This window comes from Narcine bancroftii, chromosome 1, assembly GCF_036971445.1.
Source record: "Narcine bancroftii isolate sNarBan1 chromosome 1, sNarBan1.hap1, whole genome shotgun sequence".
Lineage (NCBI taxonomy): Eukaryota > Metazoa > Chordata > Chondrichthyes > Torpediniformes > Narcinidae > Narcine > Narcine bancroftii.
The window spans coordinates 166,566,384-166,584,118 of record NC_091469.1 but is presented as its reverse complement, the minus strand read 5'-3'; the positions used below and the strand labels follow the sequence as shown (position 1 = coordinate 166,584,118).

Genomic DNA, 17,735 nt, shown 5'->3' with positions numbered 1-17,735 from the left:
CTGAGTTACAGGGAAAGGTTGTGCAGACTGGGGCTTTTTTCTCTGGAGCGTAGAAGATTGAGAGGGGACTTGATAGAGGTGTTTAAGATTTTAAAAGGGACAGACAGAGTAAATGTGGATAGGCTTTTTCAATTAAGAAAGGGGGAGATTCAAACTAGAGGACATGGTTTAAGATTGAAGGGGGAAAATTATAAGGGGAACATGAGGGGAAATTTCTTTACGCAGAGGGTGGTGGGGATGTGGAATGAGCTTCCGGCAGACGTGGTCGAGGCGGGATCATTGGATATATTTAAGGAAAGACTGGATCGTTACATGGATAGGAGGTGACTAGAGGGGTATGGACCGGGTGCTGGTCAGTGGGACTAGGAGGGTGGGGATTTGCTACGGCATGGACTAGTAGGGCCGAACTGGCCTGTTCTGTGCTGTAAGTGGTTATATGGTACATTAGGTACAGGAATTAGGAAACAGGAAGGGCTCTTGAGAAGTATATGGTAGTCAGGAAGGAGATTAAGAAAGGACTTAGGAGAGCTCAAAGGGGGCATGAGAAGGCCTTGACATGCAAGTTTAAGGAGAACTCCAAGGTGTTCTATGCGTATGTGAAGAACAGACGGATGACGAAAATGAAGGTGGGGCTGCTAACGGATAAAGGAGGCACATGTGCCTGCAGGTGGAGGAGCTTCAGGAGGTCCAAAAGGAATACTTTGCTTCAGTGTTCACAAGAGAAAAGGGTGAGGTTGGAATAGAACAGGCCTGTGTGCTGGACAATGTGGAGACTGAGGACGAGGAAGTGTTGGATCGTCTTAAAAGCACCAAGATTGATAAATCCCCGAGGCCAGATGTAATGTACCCCAGGCTGCTGTGAGAAGTGAGAAGAGAGAGCTGGGGCAGTAGCTATGATCTTTGAATCCTCTACTGCTACAGGGATGCCGGATGATTGGAGAACGGCAAATGTAGTCCCCTTGTTTAAAAAAGGTAACAGGGAGAATCCTGGGAATTGTAGAGCAGTGAGTCTTACATCAGTGGTGTGTAAACTAATGGAGAGGATTCTTAATGATAAGATCTATGAGCATTTGGAGAAGTACAATCTACTCAAGGATAGTCAGCATGGCTTTGTGAAGGTAGGTAACCAAAGAAATTGCTGAGTGTAGTGCGGTAGATGTAGCCTATATAGATTTTAAGAAGGCATTTGAAAAGGCCCCCCACAAGAGCCTCATCCAGAAAGTCATGAGGCTCGGGATCAGTGGAACCTTGGCCGCGTGGATAAATAATTGGCCTATAGGAAGAAAGCAGAGAGTCGTAACTACAGCTCAGAAAAAGGCCAGTTCGCCCTTCTAGTCCATACCGAACACCTACTCCCACCTAGTCCCAATGACCCGTACCTGGTCCATAACCCTTCACACCTCACTCGTCCATATACCTATCCAACTTTTCCTTAAGTATTAAAATCAAACCCGCTTCTACCACTTTGGCCGGAAGCTCATTCCACACTCCCACCACCCTCTGAGTGAAGAAATTACTCATGTTTCCCCTAAACTTTTCCCCCATCATTCTCAATCCATGTCCTCTTCCTTGAATCTCCCCCACTCCCAATGGAAAAAGCCTGTCCACATTGATTCCATCTCTCCCCCTCATAATTTGAAATCCCTCTATCAAATCACCCTTCAATCTTCTACATTCCAGTGAATAAAGTCCTAACCTGCTCAACCTTTCCCTGTAACTCAATCCCTGAAATCCCGGCAACATTCTAATATACCTCCTCTGCCCTCTCTCTATACTGTTAATATCCTTCCTGTAACTCGGTGACCGAAACTGCACACAATATTCCAAATTTGGCCTCACCAATATCCTATACAACTTTAACATGACATCCCAACTCCTGTACTCAATATTCTGATTTATGAAGGCCAATATACCAAATGCTTTCTTCACCACCCTATCAGCACGTGACTCCACTTTCAGGGAATTATGTACCAGAATTCCTAATTCCCTTCTTTCCACTGTACTCCTCAATTGTCTACCATTTATGTCCTATTTTGATTATTCCTACTAAAATGTAGCACCTCACATTTATCAGTATTAAACTCCATCTGCCATCTTCCAGCCCACTCTTCTAACTGTCCTACATCACCCTGTAAGCTTTGATAAACTTCCTCACTGTCCACAACACCACCAATCTTCGTATCATCTGCACACTTACTCATCCAATTTACCACCTCATCATCTAGATCGTTAATATATATGACAAACAGCAATGGACCCAGTACCGATCCCTGAGGGACTCCACCAGTCACCGGCCTCCAATTTACAAACAATTTTCCACCACTACTCTCTGGCATCTCCCATCCAACCATTGTTGAATCCATTTCACTACTTCAACATTAATACCTAATGCTTGTACCTTCCTAACTTCTTATGTGCATCCTTGTCCAAGGTCTTACTGAAGTCCATATAGACAACATCCCCCACATTCCCCTTGAATGGTAACCTCCTTAAAAAACTCTATAAGATTTGTTAAACATGACCTACTACGCACGGAATCACATTGACTACTCCTAATCAATCCCTGTCTTTCCAAATAATTGTATATACCATCTCTAACAACACTGACATCAAACTCTCTGGCCTATAATCACCAGGTTTACTTCTGGAGCCACCCCCCAGTCCTCTGGAACCTCCCCTATGGCCAGTGACATTTTAAGTATTTCTGTCAGAGCCCCCATTATTGTTCACTAACCTCCCTCAGGGTCCTAAGGAATATCTTGTCAGGACCTGGAGGTTTATCCACCTTGATTCTCTTTAAAACAGCCAGTACTACCTTCTCATTAATCTGTGTATTATCCATGATCTCACTACCAGATTTCCTTACTTCACTTGGCTCAATATTCCATTTCTTAGTGAATTCTGAAGAAAAAAAATCATTTAAAATTTCCCCCATCTCCTCGGACTCCTCACAGAGCCAACCCCTCTGATCCTCAAGGGGCCAAATTTTATTCCTCTCTATTCTTTTACTGTAGAAGCCCTTTGGATTTATTTTTACCTTGCCTGCCAAAGCAGCCTCATCTCTCCTTTTAGCCCTTCTAATTTCTTTCTTAATTTTTTAAACACTCCTTCTATTCCTCATGCAGTTTATCTATTCTCTGCTGTTTATCCTTGTTGTCCAGATCCCTCTTCCACCGAACCAAATTCCCAATATCCCTAGAAATCCAAGGTTCCCTATATTTTCTAACCTTTTCTTTAATCCTCACAGGGACACATTGACTCTGTTCTCTCAAAATTTCCCTTTTGAATATCCTCCATTTATCTGTTACATCCTCCCCAGAAAATAAATGATCCCAATCCACACCCTCTAAATCCTTTCACATCTCCTCGAAATACGCCTTATTCTAATCAAGAACCTCAATCTTAGGCCCAGCCCTATCCTTCTCCATAATTAACCTACAATCACTAGACCCAAAGTGTTCCCCAACACACACCTGTCACCTGACCAATCTTGTTCCCGAATAGGAGATCCAACACAGCCCCCTTTCTAGTCAGTTCTTCTATGTATTGATTTAGAAAACTTTCCTGAACACATTTGACAAATTCCAAGCCATCCAGTCCTTTTACAGGATGGACGCCCCAGTCAATATGTGGAAAGTTAAAATTTCCTACAATCACCATCCCTCAAGTCACTGCACAAGTTAATAGGATAGTTAAGAAGGCCAATGGGATGCTAGGATTCATTAATAGGGGGATTGAGTTCAGGAGTAGAGAGCTCATGTTGCAACTCTACAAATATCTGGTAAGACCATATTTAATAGTGTTCAGTTCTGGTCACCTTATTATAGGAAGGATGTGGAAGCTATGGAGAGGGGATTTCCCAGGATGTTGCCCGGATTAAAAAATAAGTCTAATGAGGCAAGATTAGCAGAGCTGGGACTTTTCTCTTTGAAGTGTAGAAAGATGAGGAGAAGTCTTGATAGAGGTCTACAAGATTCTGAGAGGCATAGCCAGGGTGGACAGCTAGCACTGTTTCCCAGGGCAGGAATAGCAGACACCAGAGGATATGTGTACAAAGTTCAGGCAGGGAAGTTTAGGGGAGACTTCTGGGGTAATTTGTTTTTCACAGAGAGTAGTGGGTGCCTGGAATGCATTGCCGCGGAATGTGGTAGAGACCATAATATTAGGGGCATTTAAGAGACTTTTGGAGAGTCACATGGATGGTAGAAAAATAGAGGGTTATGGGTAGGGTGAGCTTAGTACTTTTTTTAAGGAATATATGGGTTGGCACAACATCGATGGCTGAAGGGCCTGTACCGTGCTGTCGTGTTCCACGTTAAGACATTGGTGAGGCCAAATTTGGAGAACTGTGTGCAATTTTGGTCACCTAACTACAGGAAAGATATCAGTAAGATTGAAAGAGGCAGAGGAGATTTATCAGGACATTGTTGGGATTTGAAGAACTGAGTTACAGGGGAAGGTTAAACCTATGAGTTTATTGCCTGGAGTGTTGAGAATGAGAGGAGATTTGATAGAATTACCTAAAATTATGAGGGGTGTAGATGGAGTAAATGCAAGCAGGCCTTTTCCACTGAAGTTAGGTGAGACAGGAACTAGAGGAGATGGGTCAGGGTGAAAAGTGATATGTTAAAAGAGAACATTTGGGGGAACTTCATGCAGAATGCTGGGTGTGGAACAAGCTGCCAGTTGAATTGGTGAATGCTTGACGTCGGTACAGTAAAACCTCTCGTTTCTGGCACTTTTGGGGATTGGTAATGCCGGATAATGGTATTTTCTGGTTGCTTAAGACTTACTCCTAAAATGCCTAACCTATACACCTGTATTAAAAATAAACAGTTTAAAAGTTAAAAACCCTAGACTATCCTCACACTGAACAAACTTCATTTACATGAATATATAAACCTTAAAGCATTTTTTACTTCTTTGAGAACATTTAACTGTCGCTGCAGGTTCCTCCCCCTCCATGGAGCTGCCCGAAAGGCGAACAGTAACATTATAGATAATTATAAACTCCCCCCTCCCCCAACAAGTTTACAGGTAAAGCCTCTGACCGGGGTGACTCTTACTAAGTAGGGGTAAGGAGACACCCCAACGGTGAGCAAGCCGCTCTTCATCCTGGACACCATTGCTATTTCACACAACTTTATTCAAACAGCTGCGACATTAGCACGACTGAGGCCTTCCGCCGGCTGAATATTAACTCCCATCTTCACCAAAGGTTTATGTGTTACTTCGGAGAACATTTACTTACACAATTTTAAACTAGCATATTTTTTACCTATTACTTTATTCTTATTTATTTTAATTTCTAAAATTTATTTTTCTTGATTTTTTTTGCTGGTTGTTGGAATTCCAGATACCAGGAGTTTTACTGTCTGTATTTAAGAAATACTTGGACCAGTACATGGAAGGGAGAGCCATGGTTCAGGTGAAGGTCAATGGGACTCGGCAGAATAATAGCAGGTAGAAAAAATAAACAGGCAGACTATTTTTAAATAGGGAGAAAATTGAAAATCCCCTGGGAGTCCTCCTGCAGAAGCCTGAAGGTCAATTTGGAGGTTGAGTCGATGGTGAAGAAGGCAAATGCAATGCTGACGTTCAGTTCGAGAGGAACAGAATACAAGAGCTGAGACGTGATGTCCAGGCTTTTTAATGTTTTGGACTACTGGGAGCTGTTGACGAAAGGATGTGCTGAAGTTGGAGAAGGTTTAAAGGAGGATGATTTTGGAGATGAAAGGGTTAACATATGAGGAATGTTTGACAGCACTTGGCCTGAACTCATTGCAATTTAGGAGAATGGGGGTGGGGTGGGGGGATCTCAGTGAAACATTTTGAGTGTTGAAAGACTTGGACTGAGTAGATGTAGAAAGGTTGTTTCCCATGGTGGGAGAGTCGAGGTCAAGAGGTCACAGCTTCAGGACTGAAGAGCATCCATTACAACACAGACATGGAGGAATTTCTTCAACCAGAGGTGGTAAATCTGTGGGATTTGCTGCCATAGGCCAGGTCATTGGGGGTATTTAAGGCAGAGATGAATTGGTTCTTGATTAGCCAGGGCATTAAAGGTTATGGGGAGAAGGCTGGGCAGTGGGGCCGAGTGGGGAAATGGATCAGCTTGTGATTAAATGGCGACGGAGACTCGATGACCTATTTCTGCTCCTTTGTCTATGGTTTTTTGACTAGTTGGGCCCACGGGTCTGTTTCTGAACTGTACGGTTCCACTATTAATTTGTGGAATTTAGAAGGGACACGAGGTACAGTTCTTCACTCAGAGGGGGTGGGCATATGGAATGAGCTGTCAGACAATGTGGTGGAGGCAAGGACATCAGATTTACTTTAGGAACACTTGGATAACTACATGGATAGGAGGAATATAGGCTTAATGTGGGCAAGTGGGTCTGAAGCAAGAGGGCGTGTTATTAGCATCAATAATGTGGGGCTCTACATTCATACACAATCTGCTGGAGGAACTCAGTGGGCTGACAAAGAGTGTTCAGCATTGGTTCAGAAACCTTGACCGTTGAACACTTTTCGTCTCCCACTGATGCTGCTCAACCCATTGAGTTCCTCCAGCAGATTGATGTCTTGCTCCAATGTCCTCAGGGATGATAGAATTAATATGAGCTGTCTGGAATATTATTTATTTCCCATTCTGTTTTTGTAAACATGGAGATTTGTCTGAACAAGGAGCAGGACGCAGGGAGTATGCATGCTGTGCTCAGTATAAGCTTATCCTGCTACCTGTCTGAGAAGCCATAAAGATTCTTCAGGTGTTGCTTGAGGACCAACAACAACAGAATTCCCTGAGATGCATTCACAAACTCAAGGAGAGGGGTGGAGTCTGGAGGCAACCGGGAGAGCACGTCTTCCAGATCATCTTCATCGTCACTGGAGTCGGAGTCGAACCGTTTTCTGGATTTGCGGGACCGCTGGGACTCCTCCTCACTTCCACTATCTTCCAAACTTGGTGATGCTCTTTCTTTCGGTAATGCTTCTTTCAACAGAGACTGAAAATCACAGCCGGATTAAAAATTATGATTAAATGTCTGCTTTAATAATGTTCAACACTATTACATTGTAGGATGTTTGTCTGAAATAAACATTTGCTTCAAAGGGGCTGCTGGAATCTTCAAAGACAATCAGGCTACTCACTCTTGCAAATTTTGGTCTGATTTTTGTCAGGGTTGATTACTTAACAAAAGTTGCTTTTAATTATCTTTAAACATGAAAACAGAATCACACTTTAACTTATCACTAACTTACTTAACCTAACAACCCCCTTCTCATTCTAAGCACACGTGTATGTAATGTGTGGGTAAGTTCAGAAAAGTTCTGGTTCACAGTCGAATCTCACTTCTCATTCCTCCAAGTTCACTGGTTGCAGGCAATTCTTAGACTGTGCACAGAATTTAACATGTATAAAGTTCACCAGGCTTTGGTGCTTGAAAAGTAAATGGTTACCGCTCAGGAAGGTTCTTGTAGGTTTTCAGAAAGATTTGTTATTTCTTTTTAATCAGCCATATCAGTGTCTTGCTGATCTCAGGGATCTCCAGATGATAACCTCTTTCTTTCAGGTCACCACAGAGTTCCTTTTTGTTTCCTTATTCCAAGTGAAACATTAGACAGCCAGTCCTCTCCTCTTGCATGAACCACAAAGGCCTTAACCAGGCCGTCTACCAAAATGGGGCTTCTTGCCAGCTTGTCCTGTTCCAGTCCCAGCTGCTCTTGCTGGATGTAACACTGTACAAGTGATCTCTGTCTCGCTCGCTCGCTCTCTCTCTGAGAGAAAGCCTGTCTGACTCTCTCTGCTTACAAAACCACATGACCCTTTTCGAACAGCAAGTTCTCTTTCCAGACAGCAGCGGCTCCAGCACTCTGTTTCATCTGTTGCCTTTGGTAAACAACAATCCCTTAGTCAAGTCTCTTGAACACTCTTCAAATCTCTTGCAAAAAGGTGTGAGAAGCCAATATGTCTAACATTAGTAGAGCTCCAGTATTTCAAATAAGATTTGTTTTAAAGTGTCTGTATGTGATCTACTCTAACAAACCTTTCCCAATTTATCTCCAAAAAAACATATCTATATATAATACAAAACACAACATAATCTGTCACAATACAGACCCCAAAATCACACTCACCTCCCTGAAGGACTGCAGCAGATTACTCCCAGATACTGAAAGTGTAATATCAATGTGGTGCATTATAAACAGAGGTTCCTCTTGCGTCTGGAAAGGGAAAGAGGCCAGGTTGTCCGCAATGTACAGCAGCAGATTCACTTCGGTTTTCTACACGGAAAGAAAACAAAATTAGGTAGGTTCAGATTCCCATTTCACATCTCTGATCACCCTGTACACCTCCCACCTCCCATTTCCTTTTGCACCAAACAACTTTTTCTTCAATTAGCTGATGGAGTGTAATGTTATTCAATGCCAAACATGAGAGATGCAGTAGTACTTGGGGAGCTCTCCCTACATATGGTACATGTTCTCCCTTCTCAGAATTGCAAAGGAACCGTGCCCCACCCTTCACGGTGCCCCACCCTTCCACCTGCTCCCATTCACTTTTCATCAATGCTCTCTCCCAGACCAAGTAAACAGAAAGACCATTCCAGTTGAGAGTCAACGTTTAGCTTTGACCTGGAGTCACATATTGGCTGGATTGCTTGTAAGATGGCAAAACAATTCCTTCCCTGCATTAATGAACTGAACTGATACTTTAAGAAAACCCTGACAAACCCTGTCATGGTGATTATAGAACCACCTTTTCAATTTCATGTGTATTTGAATTTTATAAGGTCTGTAATTATACTTCTGGTTCAATGCTCCAGGATACTGGAAACTTCAACATTCAAGTTTGTGACAAATTTTAAGCATTTTCAACTAGGAACATAGGAAGTAGGAACAGGAGTCGGCCAAAAATGGCCCATCGAGCCTGCTCCGCCATTCAATACGATCATGGCTGGTCTGTCTGTATTTTGAATTTTCAGAACCTTTATTGTTCCATTCACATTTTTGGTTACCTTTCCCCTTCTATTCCTAATCAGCAACTTAAATCCTGATGTTCCCAAACTTTTCCCATTCTCAATGAAATGTCATTAATGACAAACCCACGTTTCCCTAAAACCACCCGCTCCCTGGGCCTGCTAAATATTTCAAGGATTTTCTATTTTTACTCCAGATTTCCAATGTCTGCAACACAAATTCGAGTCAAGTCAAAGAGCGACGAAACAGGGTTCTCTGTTCCTTGGTGCAAAAAACCCTCACACACACAACCAGCCACAACGCACATACAAACAACGCATATGCAGGACTAGTATTTCATCAAATTGTGAACAACACTACAAATGTGGCCACACTCAAGCAATGGGCAATTCCAGCAACATTTCCTCCTTCTACATGACCAGAGCAGCGATTCCGGAGAGTAACAGTGAATTTAAAAGGCGGTGAGGGGGAGGGGGAGGGGAGAGGAGAGGAGGTGGGTGTGAGTGCCAGGAGCCCTGCTTTGTTCTCAGTTGTTTTACATTTGACAGCACAGGAGCTGGGACTTGAAGAGTGGCTGCAGTTTTGACGGCAGGTTGACCCAGCCTCCAAGAGGATATTGGATTCCCTCAAGTTCAGGTGTAACACATTATTTTTGTACAGGCTGTACCTTCCATGAATCTGAAACCCTGCCCCTGCACCAATTTTTCGACCATGTATTCATCTGCCATATCACTCACACATCATTAACTTCCTGGGCTTCACTGGTGTAACGGTTACTGATCAGGACCAGGGTTCAAATCCCGGGCTGCCTGTAAGGTGATTGTACTTTCCCCCTGTGTCTGCGTGGGTTTTCCTTGGGAGCTCTAGTTTACTCCCACTGTTCAAAACGTACCAGGGGTGTCGGTTAATTGGGTGTAATTGAGCGGCATGGAAACGTGGGACAAAATGGCCTATTACCGTGCTTTCTGTCAAAATTTAAAAAAAGAGAAGCCAATTGCAAGTGGAGCAGCCACTGTGGAGCTGCCACGATAGGAGTGGCCGGTGTGTGAGTGGCTCGGAGGCTTCGGCTCCAGGGGCTTCTATGAGAACAGGAGAAGGTCAGTCCTTGGAGACTTTCTTTGACTTTTGACATTTTAGATGACGTGCCAAGGTAGAAAAGTCAGATTGGCAACAGGACTGGTGGACTGTTCATTTTGTGAGATGTGGAAATTCTGGGAGATTTGACATTTCCCGAATCACTACATCTGCACAAAGTGCAGCTCCTTACAGTCCACATTGGGGAATTGGAGATGCAGCTCGATGACCTACATTGTTCAAGGTGTCGGGTGTTCGGCTGGACAGTTGGGACCAGGTGGTAAGTCCGTGGTCAGAGCGTTGGGAGTTATGGCAGGTGGGGCCTAGGTGAGAATCCTTGGTCAGGGCATTGGGAACCGGGATAGGAAGGCGGCTTGTCCACACCGAACCACATGCTCATCTTGTCCACAACGAACCACGTGCCCATCTTGTCCACAACGAACCACGTGCCGATCTTGTCCACAACGAATCACATGCCCATCTTGTCCACAATGAACAATGTGCCTATCTTGTCCACAACGAATCACATGCCCATCTTGTCCACAACAAACCACATGCCGATCTTGTCCACAACAAACCACGTGCCCATCTTGTCCACAATGAACAATGTGCCTATCTTGTCCACAACGAATCACATGCCCATCTTGTCCACAACAAACCACGTGCCCATCTTGTTCACACCGAACCACATGCCCAGCATGTCCACACCAAACCACATGCCCATCTTGTCCACACCGAGCCACATGCCATGTCCATCTTATTTTCTCCTATCTATCAAATAGAACCACAAGCCCAGCTTGTCTACTCCCATCTTATTCCTCTCTCATCCATCAAGCTAGTACACCCTTTCTCAAGTAAGGAGTCCAAAGCTGCCCACAGAATTCAGGTGCAGCCTCACCAGAACATCGCATAATTGCAGAACATCTAACAATAAAGTCCAACATTCCATTTGCCTTCTTGGTTACTTGTTGCAACTGCAAGCCACCTATTCCCTTCCATCCACTGCTCTCGTTATACAAGACCAAAAGTCCTAGGAGCAGAAAAGGGCCATACAGTCCCTCAAGTGTGCCCCAACTTTTAACTATGAGTTGATCTATTTTCCCACTTAAACCCTCTGCCCGCCCTTCTCCCAGAACCTTTGATGCCCTGGGTAATCAAGAACTTATCAATCTCTGCCTTAAATATACACAATGACCCAGCCTCCACAACCGCCTGTAGCAACAAATTCCATAGATTCACCACTCTCTGGTTGAAGAAATTCCTTCTCCTTTGTGTTCTAAGTGGATGCCCTTCAATCCTGAATTTGTGCCTTTTGTCCTGGACTCTTCCACCGTGGGAAACAACCTTTCCATATCTACTCTACCCATGTCTTTCAATATTCAAAATGTTTAATGAGATCCCCCTCATTCTCCTAAATTCCAACAAATACAGGCCAAGCAAAAACTGTCAAACATTCTACATATAATACCCCTTTCATTTCCGGAATCATCCTTGTGAACCTCCTTTGAACCCTCTCTAATGTCAGCACATCCTTTCCTAAATGAGGAACCTAAAACTCCTCACAATACTCTACAGTGAGGTCTCATCAGTGCCTTATAAAGCCTCGACATCACATCCCTGATCTTAGATTCTATTCCTCTTGAAATGAACGGCAGCATCGCATCCTCCTTCTTCACCACCACCTCACCCAGCACGTTCACCTTCAGGCCGTCCCGTACGAGGACACCTAGCTCCCTTTTCATCTGGGGATTTTAATTTTCTCCCAATTTAGAAAATAGTCTCCCTGTTTATTTTTCTACCAAAATGCACGACCGAATACTTTCCGTCATTGTATCGTATTCAATCTGCCACTTCTCTGCCCAATCTCCTAAACTGCCTAAATCCTCTGCGGCCTGTGTTTCCGCCACATTGCACATTCCTCCACCTCTCTTCATATTATCTGCAGACATGGCCACATAACCATTCATTCTGTACTCTAAATAATTGATATACCATATAAAAAGAAGTGGCCCCAACACTGACCCCTGGGAAACACCACCAGCAACTGGCAGCCAACTACAATATCATCTCTGTATTCCGACTCTGCTTTCTGCCAATCTACCCATGACAGTACGTTTCCTGTGATACCATGGACTCTTATCTTGTTGAGTAGCCTCACGTGTGGCACCTTGTCAAAGGCCTTCTGAAAATCCAAATACACAACATCCACTACATATCCAGCCGGCTTGTCGTTTCTTCAGAGAATCCCAATAGCAGGATTTTTCCACAATGAAACCATGCTGCTTTTGTCTGTCCTATCCTGTGCCTCCAAGTACCCAGTAACCTCATCCTTGACAGTCGACTCCAACAGCTTCCCAACCACTGACGTCAGGTGAACCACTCTAGAATTTACTTCCTGCTGCCTCCCTCCCTTCTTGAATGATGGTTATGGTCAGCTCATGATGGACTCGATGGGCCAAATATTTTATAGCCTATGGTCTCTTAGGCACATGATGCAGTAAAAATGGAGAATTATGGAGCACATGGTAGAGAAAGTTTAGATTGTTAAGTAGGTTTACATCGGTCAGCCGAACAATGTGGGCTGAAGGGTCTGTACTGTATTGTTCTGTGACAGTAGGAGTAAGTGGTTCATGTTGCAGCTGTATTGAATTTTGAATATCGTGTGCAATTCGGGTTGGGCCACTACAGGAAGGATGTGGAGGATTTGGAAAGGGGACAGAAGAGGCTCATCAGGATGTTGACTGGTTTAGAGTGTAGTTATGGGAGAGTTCAAGAAACTTGGGTTGTTTTTTGTGTAGGAGACTGAGGCGAGATTTGATAGAGGTTCTAAGATCCTAAGAGGCATCAAAAGGATGGACAGTCAGAATCTTTTTACACACCCGAGGACAAGTGGTTAAGGTTTAAGGATAATGATATTGTTGTCATATACATATGTACCAAATTTCTTGCAAGCTGCAGCTGTACAAGTACTTAGCAAAAATATCCAAGGGAAATGCACAGGACAAATATTTCACCCAGAGAGCAGCTTGAAGCTTCTAGTTGGGCAATGAATATGAAGCATGGAGGGATATATGTCAGGCGCGAGCCGCAGAGTTTTATTTCAGTTTTGGTATCATGTCCGGCACTGATCTGGATGAAAGGCCTGTTTCTGTGTTCTATGTTTCTCTCTTTAATAATGAATTCTTACAACAATATCACACTGACATCCTTTTACTTATTTCATCCACATCCTCTCGCTGGTGTCCCTGGCAACACAGTTAGACTGTGAGATATCTGACTGACACTGCCACACGCCATCCTGGTAAATCACGCCAATTCACTGAATATGGAATGCGCTGTCCCAATTCCATGGGCGTTGGACTTACTGCACTGTCGTCAAACAAGTTGAGTAAGGCGATGAGGAAGGCGCGGCGATGCTGTCGGTTTCCTCGGATCATGCTGTAGAGATGTGAACACAAGGCTGTCACGTTCTCCTCCTGCCTGAAGCCACGGATTATCTCCTTTACCTCAGAATGGATGGACTGTTGAAGTTGGTATGACATCTTCATCCCTGCTACTGCTTTCATCTGGAAAAATATTACACAACGTTTAATCCCTCATCTCCCTGCACTTCTCATCCTCTAGATGAGGGGTGACTTAATAAAATATGTAAGGGGTGACATGGTTGGTGGAGCAGTTAGCGCAATACCGGTACAGTGCCAGCGACGGGGACCAGGCTGTCTGTAAGGAGATTGTATGTTCTCTCCATGTCTGCGTGGGTTTTCCCAGTTCCCCGGCTCCAGTTTCCTCCCACCCTTCAAAATGTACCGGGGTTTGTAGGTTAAAGGGATGTAATTGAGCAGCATGGGCTTGTGGGCCGAAATGGCTTGTTATCGTGCTGGATGTCTGAATTTGAATTTAAAATACAAGGGGCTCAGTTAGGGTGGACAGGTAGCACGTTTTCTGTGAGATGTCGGCAGAAAACACCAGTTTAAACATCTATTTAAGGTGAGTGGAGGAAAGTTTACGGGAGACGTTAGAGGCACATTTTGTTTTAAACACAGAGTGGAAGGTGCCTGGAATATATTGTCAGGGGTGGTGGTGGAGGCTGGTACATAGGGACAATCAGAAGACTCTTAGACAGGTAAATGGGTGGGAGTAAAATGAAGGGCCATAGATATGAAGGAGGGTAAATTAGATCGTTGCGGAGGAGGTTTACATAATTAAACGTTTACAACGTTGTGGGTTGAAGGGCCTGGACTGTGCTGGCATATTCTATGTTCAAAACAAACACTGGAAATAAATGAATTACCCACCTATCTTTACATACAGTGCGCTAAAATTTAAACGCACGACTGTAACCCAGGTGGGCATACTCCAGGTGACCCCCTCCTTCCCAGCAGTGCAGCCCTGGTACTCTCCACCCTCTGGGTGAAGACCCCCTCCCCAGCAACGTGTCCACCCCCTCCTGTACCCCTCACCCTCCGAGTGAAGAGCCCCTCCCCAGCAGTGTGTCCCACCCCGTACTCTCCACACTTAAGACCCCCCCCCCACACTAAAACTTTGAGTGTCTTTTATTCCTATGAATGGTGTGTGACCTGCAAGTGATCTCCAGCACTTGTGACTGTGTTGCATCCAGCTTCTGGTTTCCTACCATCTTAGTTTGGCACCACTAGCCATAATTCCACCTGTCAGCAACCTGCAGGCAGAATATGTTCCATTCACTATCACTCCCCTGCTTTCTACAGACAAGCCACTTCAGACCCAAGCAACCAAGCTTCCTTGGACTCCATCCCCCACTTTTTCAATGACCCTACCATAGGGAACCATGCTAAGTGCCACCACATTCACTCCCTTACATTAATCAATTGATTTTTTTTACCTCCTCAAAACACACAAATAAACTCATGAGGCTCAACCTACCCATCACAAACCATGCTGACTGTCGCTAATAAGACAATGCTTCTTCAAATGCTCGTAAATCCTGTTCCGAAGAATCCTCTCCAATTGTTTGTCCACCACTGATGTAAGACTCACTGGTCTATAAATCCCAGGAAACTCCCTGTTACCTTTCTTGAACAAGAGATATACATTTGCCAATCTCAATCCACAGGTCCTCCCCTATGGTCAGGGAGGATGCAGACCATTGGCAACACCCCAGCGATCTCTTCCCTTGCTCCCTGCAGTAACATGGGTATATCTGTCTGGTCCCGGAGACATCTATCTGTATGTTTTTAAGTTGACCCAGCACTTCCAGATGAATCGAAAGTAGATTGAGGAGCAGGTCGTGTTGAGAAACAGGTAGGATGCAAAAGGACTGAGACAGATGAGGAGAATGGGCAGAGAAGTGGCAAATGAAATCCAATGTTGCAAAGTGGACAGTTGTGCAGTTCGGTAGAAAAACTAAATGGACATACTATTTTCTAAGAGGGGAGAAAACTGAAAATTCCCTGGGACCTGGGAGTCCTCATGAAAGAGCCTGAAGGTAAACTTGCAGGTTGAGGCAGTGGTGAAGAATGCAAATGCGATGCTGGCGTTCATTTCAAGAGGAATAGAATCTAAGATCAGGGATGTGATGTTGAGGCTTTATAAGGCCATGGTGAGGCCTCACATGGAGTATTATGAGCAGTTTTGGGTTCCTCGTTGAAGAAAGGATATGCTGACGTTATGGAGAGTTCAGGGGAGGTTCACAAAGATGATACTGGGAATGAAAGGTTTATCATATGAGGAGCGTTTGACAGCTTTTGCTTGGCCTGTATTTGTTGGAATTTAGGAGAATGATGGGATCTCAATGAAACATTTTGCATATTGAAGGCATGGACAGAGTCGATGTAGAAAGGTTGTTTCCCACGGTGGGAGAGTCTAGGCCAAGAGGGCACAACTTCAGGATCAAAGGGCTTCTGTTTAGAACAGAGATGGGGAGGAATTTCTTCAGCCAGAGGGTGGTGAATCTGTGGAATTTGTTGCTACAGGAGGTTGTGGAGGCCGGGCCATTGGATGTTTTACGGCAGAGATTGATAGGTTCCTAATTAGCCAGGGCATCAAAGGTTATGGGGAGCAAGGCCAAGCAGTGGGGCTCAGTGGGAAAATGGATCAGCTCATGATTAAATGGTGGGGCAGATTAGCCTATTTTGGCATCTAGGTCTTATGGTCTAAAACACAAAAAAACAGAGAAATAGAGCACAGGAAAGGGTCTTCCTGTACCTCTTACCTATGATTTTGTGTACCACCCATCTACGCTGATCCGGTTTCATCCTCCCTCCCCTCCCCAGATTTACAGCAGTTAGTTAACCCACCAACATCCAGGTTTCTGGGCTGAAGGACACCAGAGCACCCAAGGGAAGCCTCACGTTGACATGGGGAACATGTAAACTCCACATACAGCACTAGAGATAGGTCAGGATCAAAGTTGGGTCACTGGTGTGATGAGGGCTAACACAAAGCAACAGAAACTGCTGCAAATACCATGTCCAACTCCAACTACATTTCTCCAGCTTTCACGTGACAGATATCATCCCCCCCCACCCCCCCCACCCCACTTTTGTGCATATTTCTTCAGCACACTATTCTATCTGCTTTCATGTCTACTCCAGGCAGCCCATTTGAGGCATCCACCATTTTGTGTAAACTATTTACCCCACTCATCTTAAATGCATGACCTCTAGTGACACTTTTACCCTGGGGAAAATATTCCAACTGTCCAGCCTATCAATTCCTTTTGTAATTTTATGTCTCTATCAGGTCCCCCAGCATTTGATGCGCCAGAGAAAACCATCCAAGTTTGTTAACTCCTGCCCTCTAATGCTGTCTTGGTAGGCCTCTTCATTGTGCCCCCCTGATTTGTGGGACCTAAAGGCCAATGGGATGTGACACTTCATTGCGATACGATTGGAGAATAAATGTAGGGAAGCTTAGTTGCTTCTTACAGGCGGCTGACGCGATCTTAGCTGGAGAATCACCTACAGTTTTGATTTCCATATTCACGGAAGCATGTGCCAGCATCGGTGGCAGTGCAGGGCAGGTTCAACAGGTTGATACCAGGGACGATGAATTGGACAGCCAAAGAATGGTTGGGGAACGCTCATTGGAGTTTAGGTGATTTTACTGAAGTATGGAGAATTCCGAAGGAATGTTAGAGGATATTTTCTCTTGTAGGATACTCTACAATCAGGAGGGGCAGTAGTTGCAGAGTAATGGATCATGCATTTATAGTCATACAGTATGGAAATAAACCCTCAGGCCCAGTTTGTCTGTACCAACAACATGTCCTCTGAGCTTTGCTCCTATCTGCCCACATCAGGCCCAAAACCCTCCATTCCTCTCCCATCCATATAGTTACCAAGTGTTTCTTGAAGGAAGCTGATGTACCTGATCCCACCAGGTTGTCTGGCAGCTAGTTCCCTCGTCTTCAATTCTGCCACTCTAGGAAGCAGACTGCACTATGCAGCTTATCTCTGCTCATGTTTTACAGACCACAATAGGATCCCCTCTCAACCTGCTATGCTCCAAGGAAAATGGACCTTATTTTTCCAGTCTCCTACCATTTTACTCAACTTCCCTAATCCTGGCAACAACTCCGTAAACATCTTCTCTACCCTTTCCAACTTTATGATACCCTTCCTATAGCAGTCATGCTCTTACTCTTTATCATTCTATCATTTGCAAGCAGCCAACTATAGCTAACTCCTGCCTGGTCATGT

General features: G+C 44.4%; 1 protein-coding gene across 5 annotated transcripts in view; it reads right to left on the bottom strand.

Moving 5' to 3' along the window:
* Positions 1–17,735, bottom strand: part of LOC138735925 (nipped-B-like protein) — a 1,086,099-nt gene that overhangs the window by 14,122 nt on the left and 1,054,242 nt on the right. For all 5 annotated transcript variants that reach the window (XM_069884602.1, XM_069884605.1, XM_069884611.1 and 2 more), the window contains 3 exons: positions 13,422–13,622; positions 8,140–8,286; positions 6,742–7,007 (listed from right to left, as the gene is read on the bottom strand). In XM_069884602.1, the coding sequence (XP_069740703.1) occupies positions 6,742–7,007; positions 8,140–8,286; positions 13,422–13,622 (614 nt within the window). The remainder of the gene's footprint in view (positions 1–6,741; positions 7,008–8,139; positions 8,287–13,421; positions 13,623–17,735) is intronic.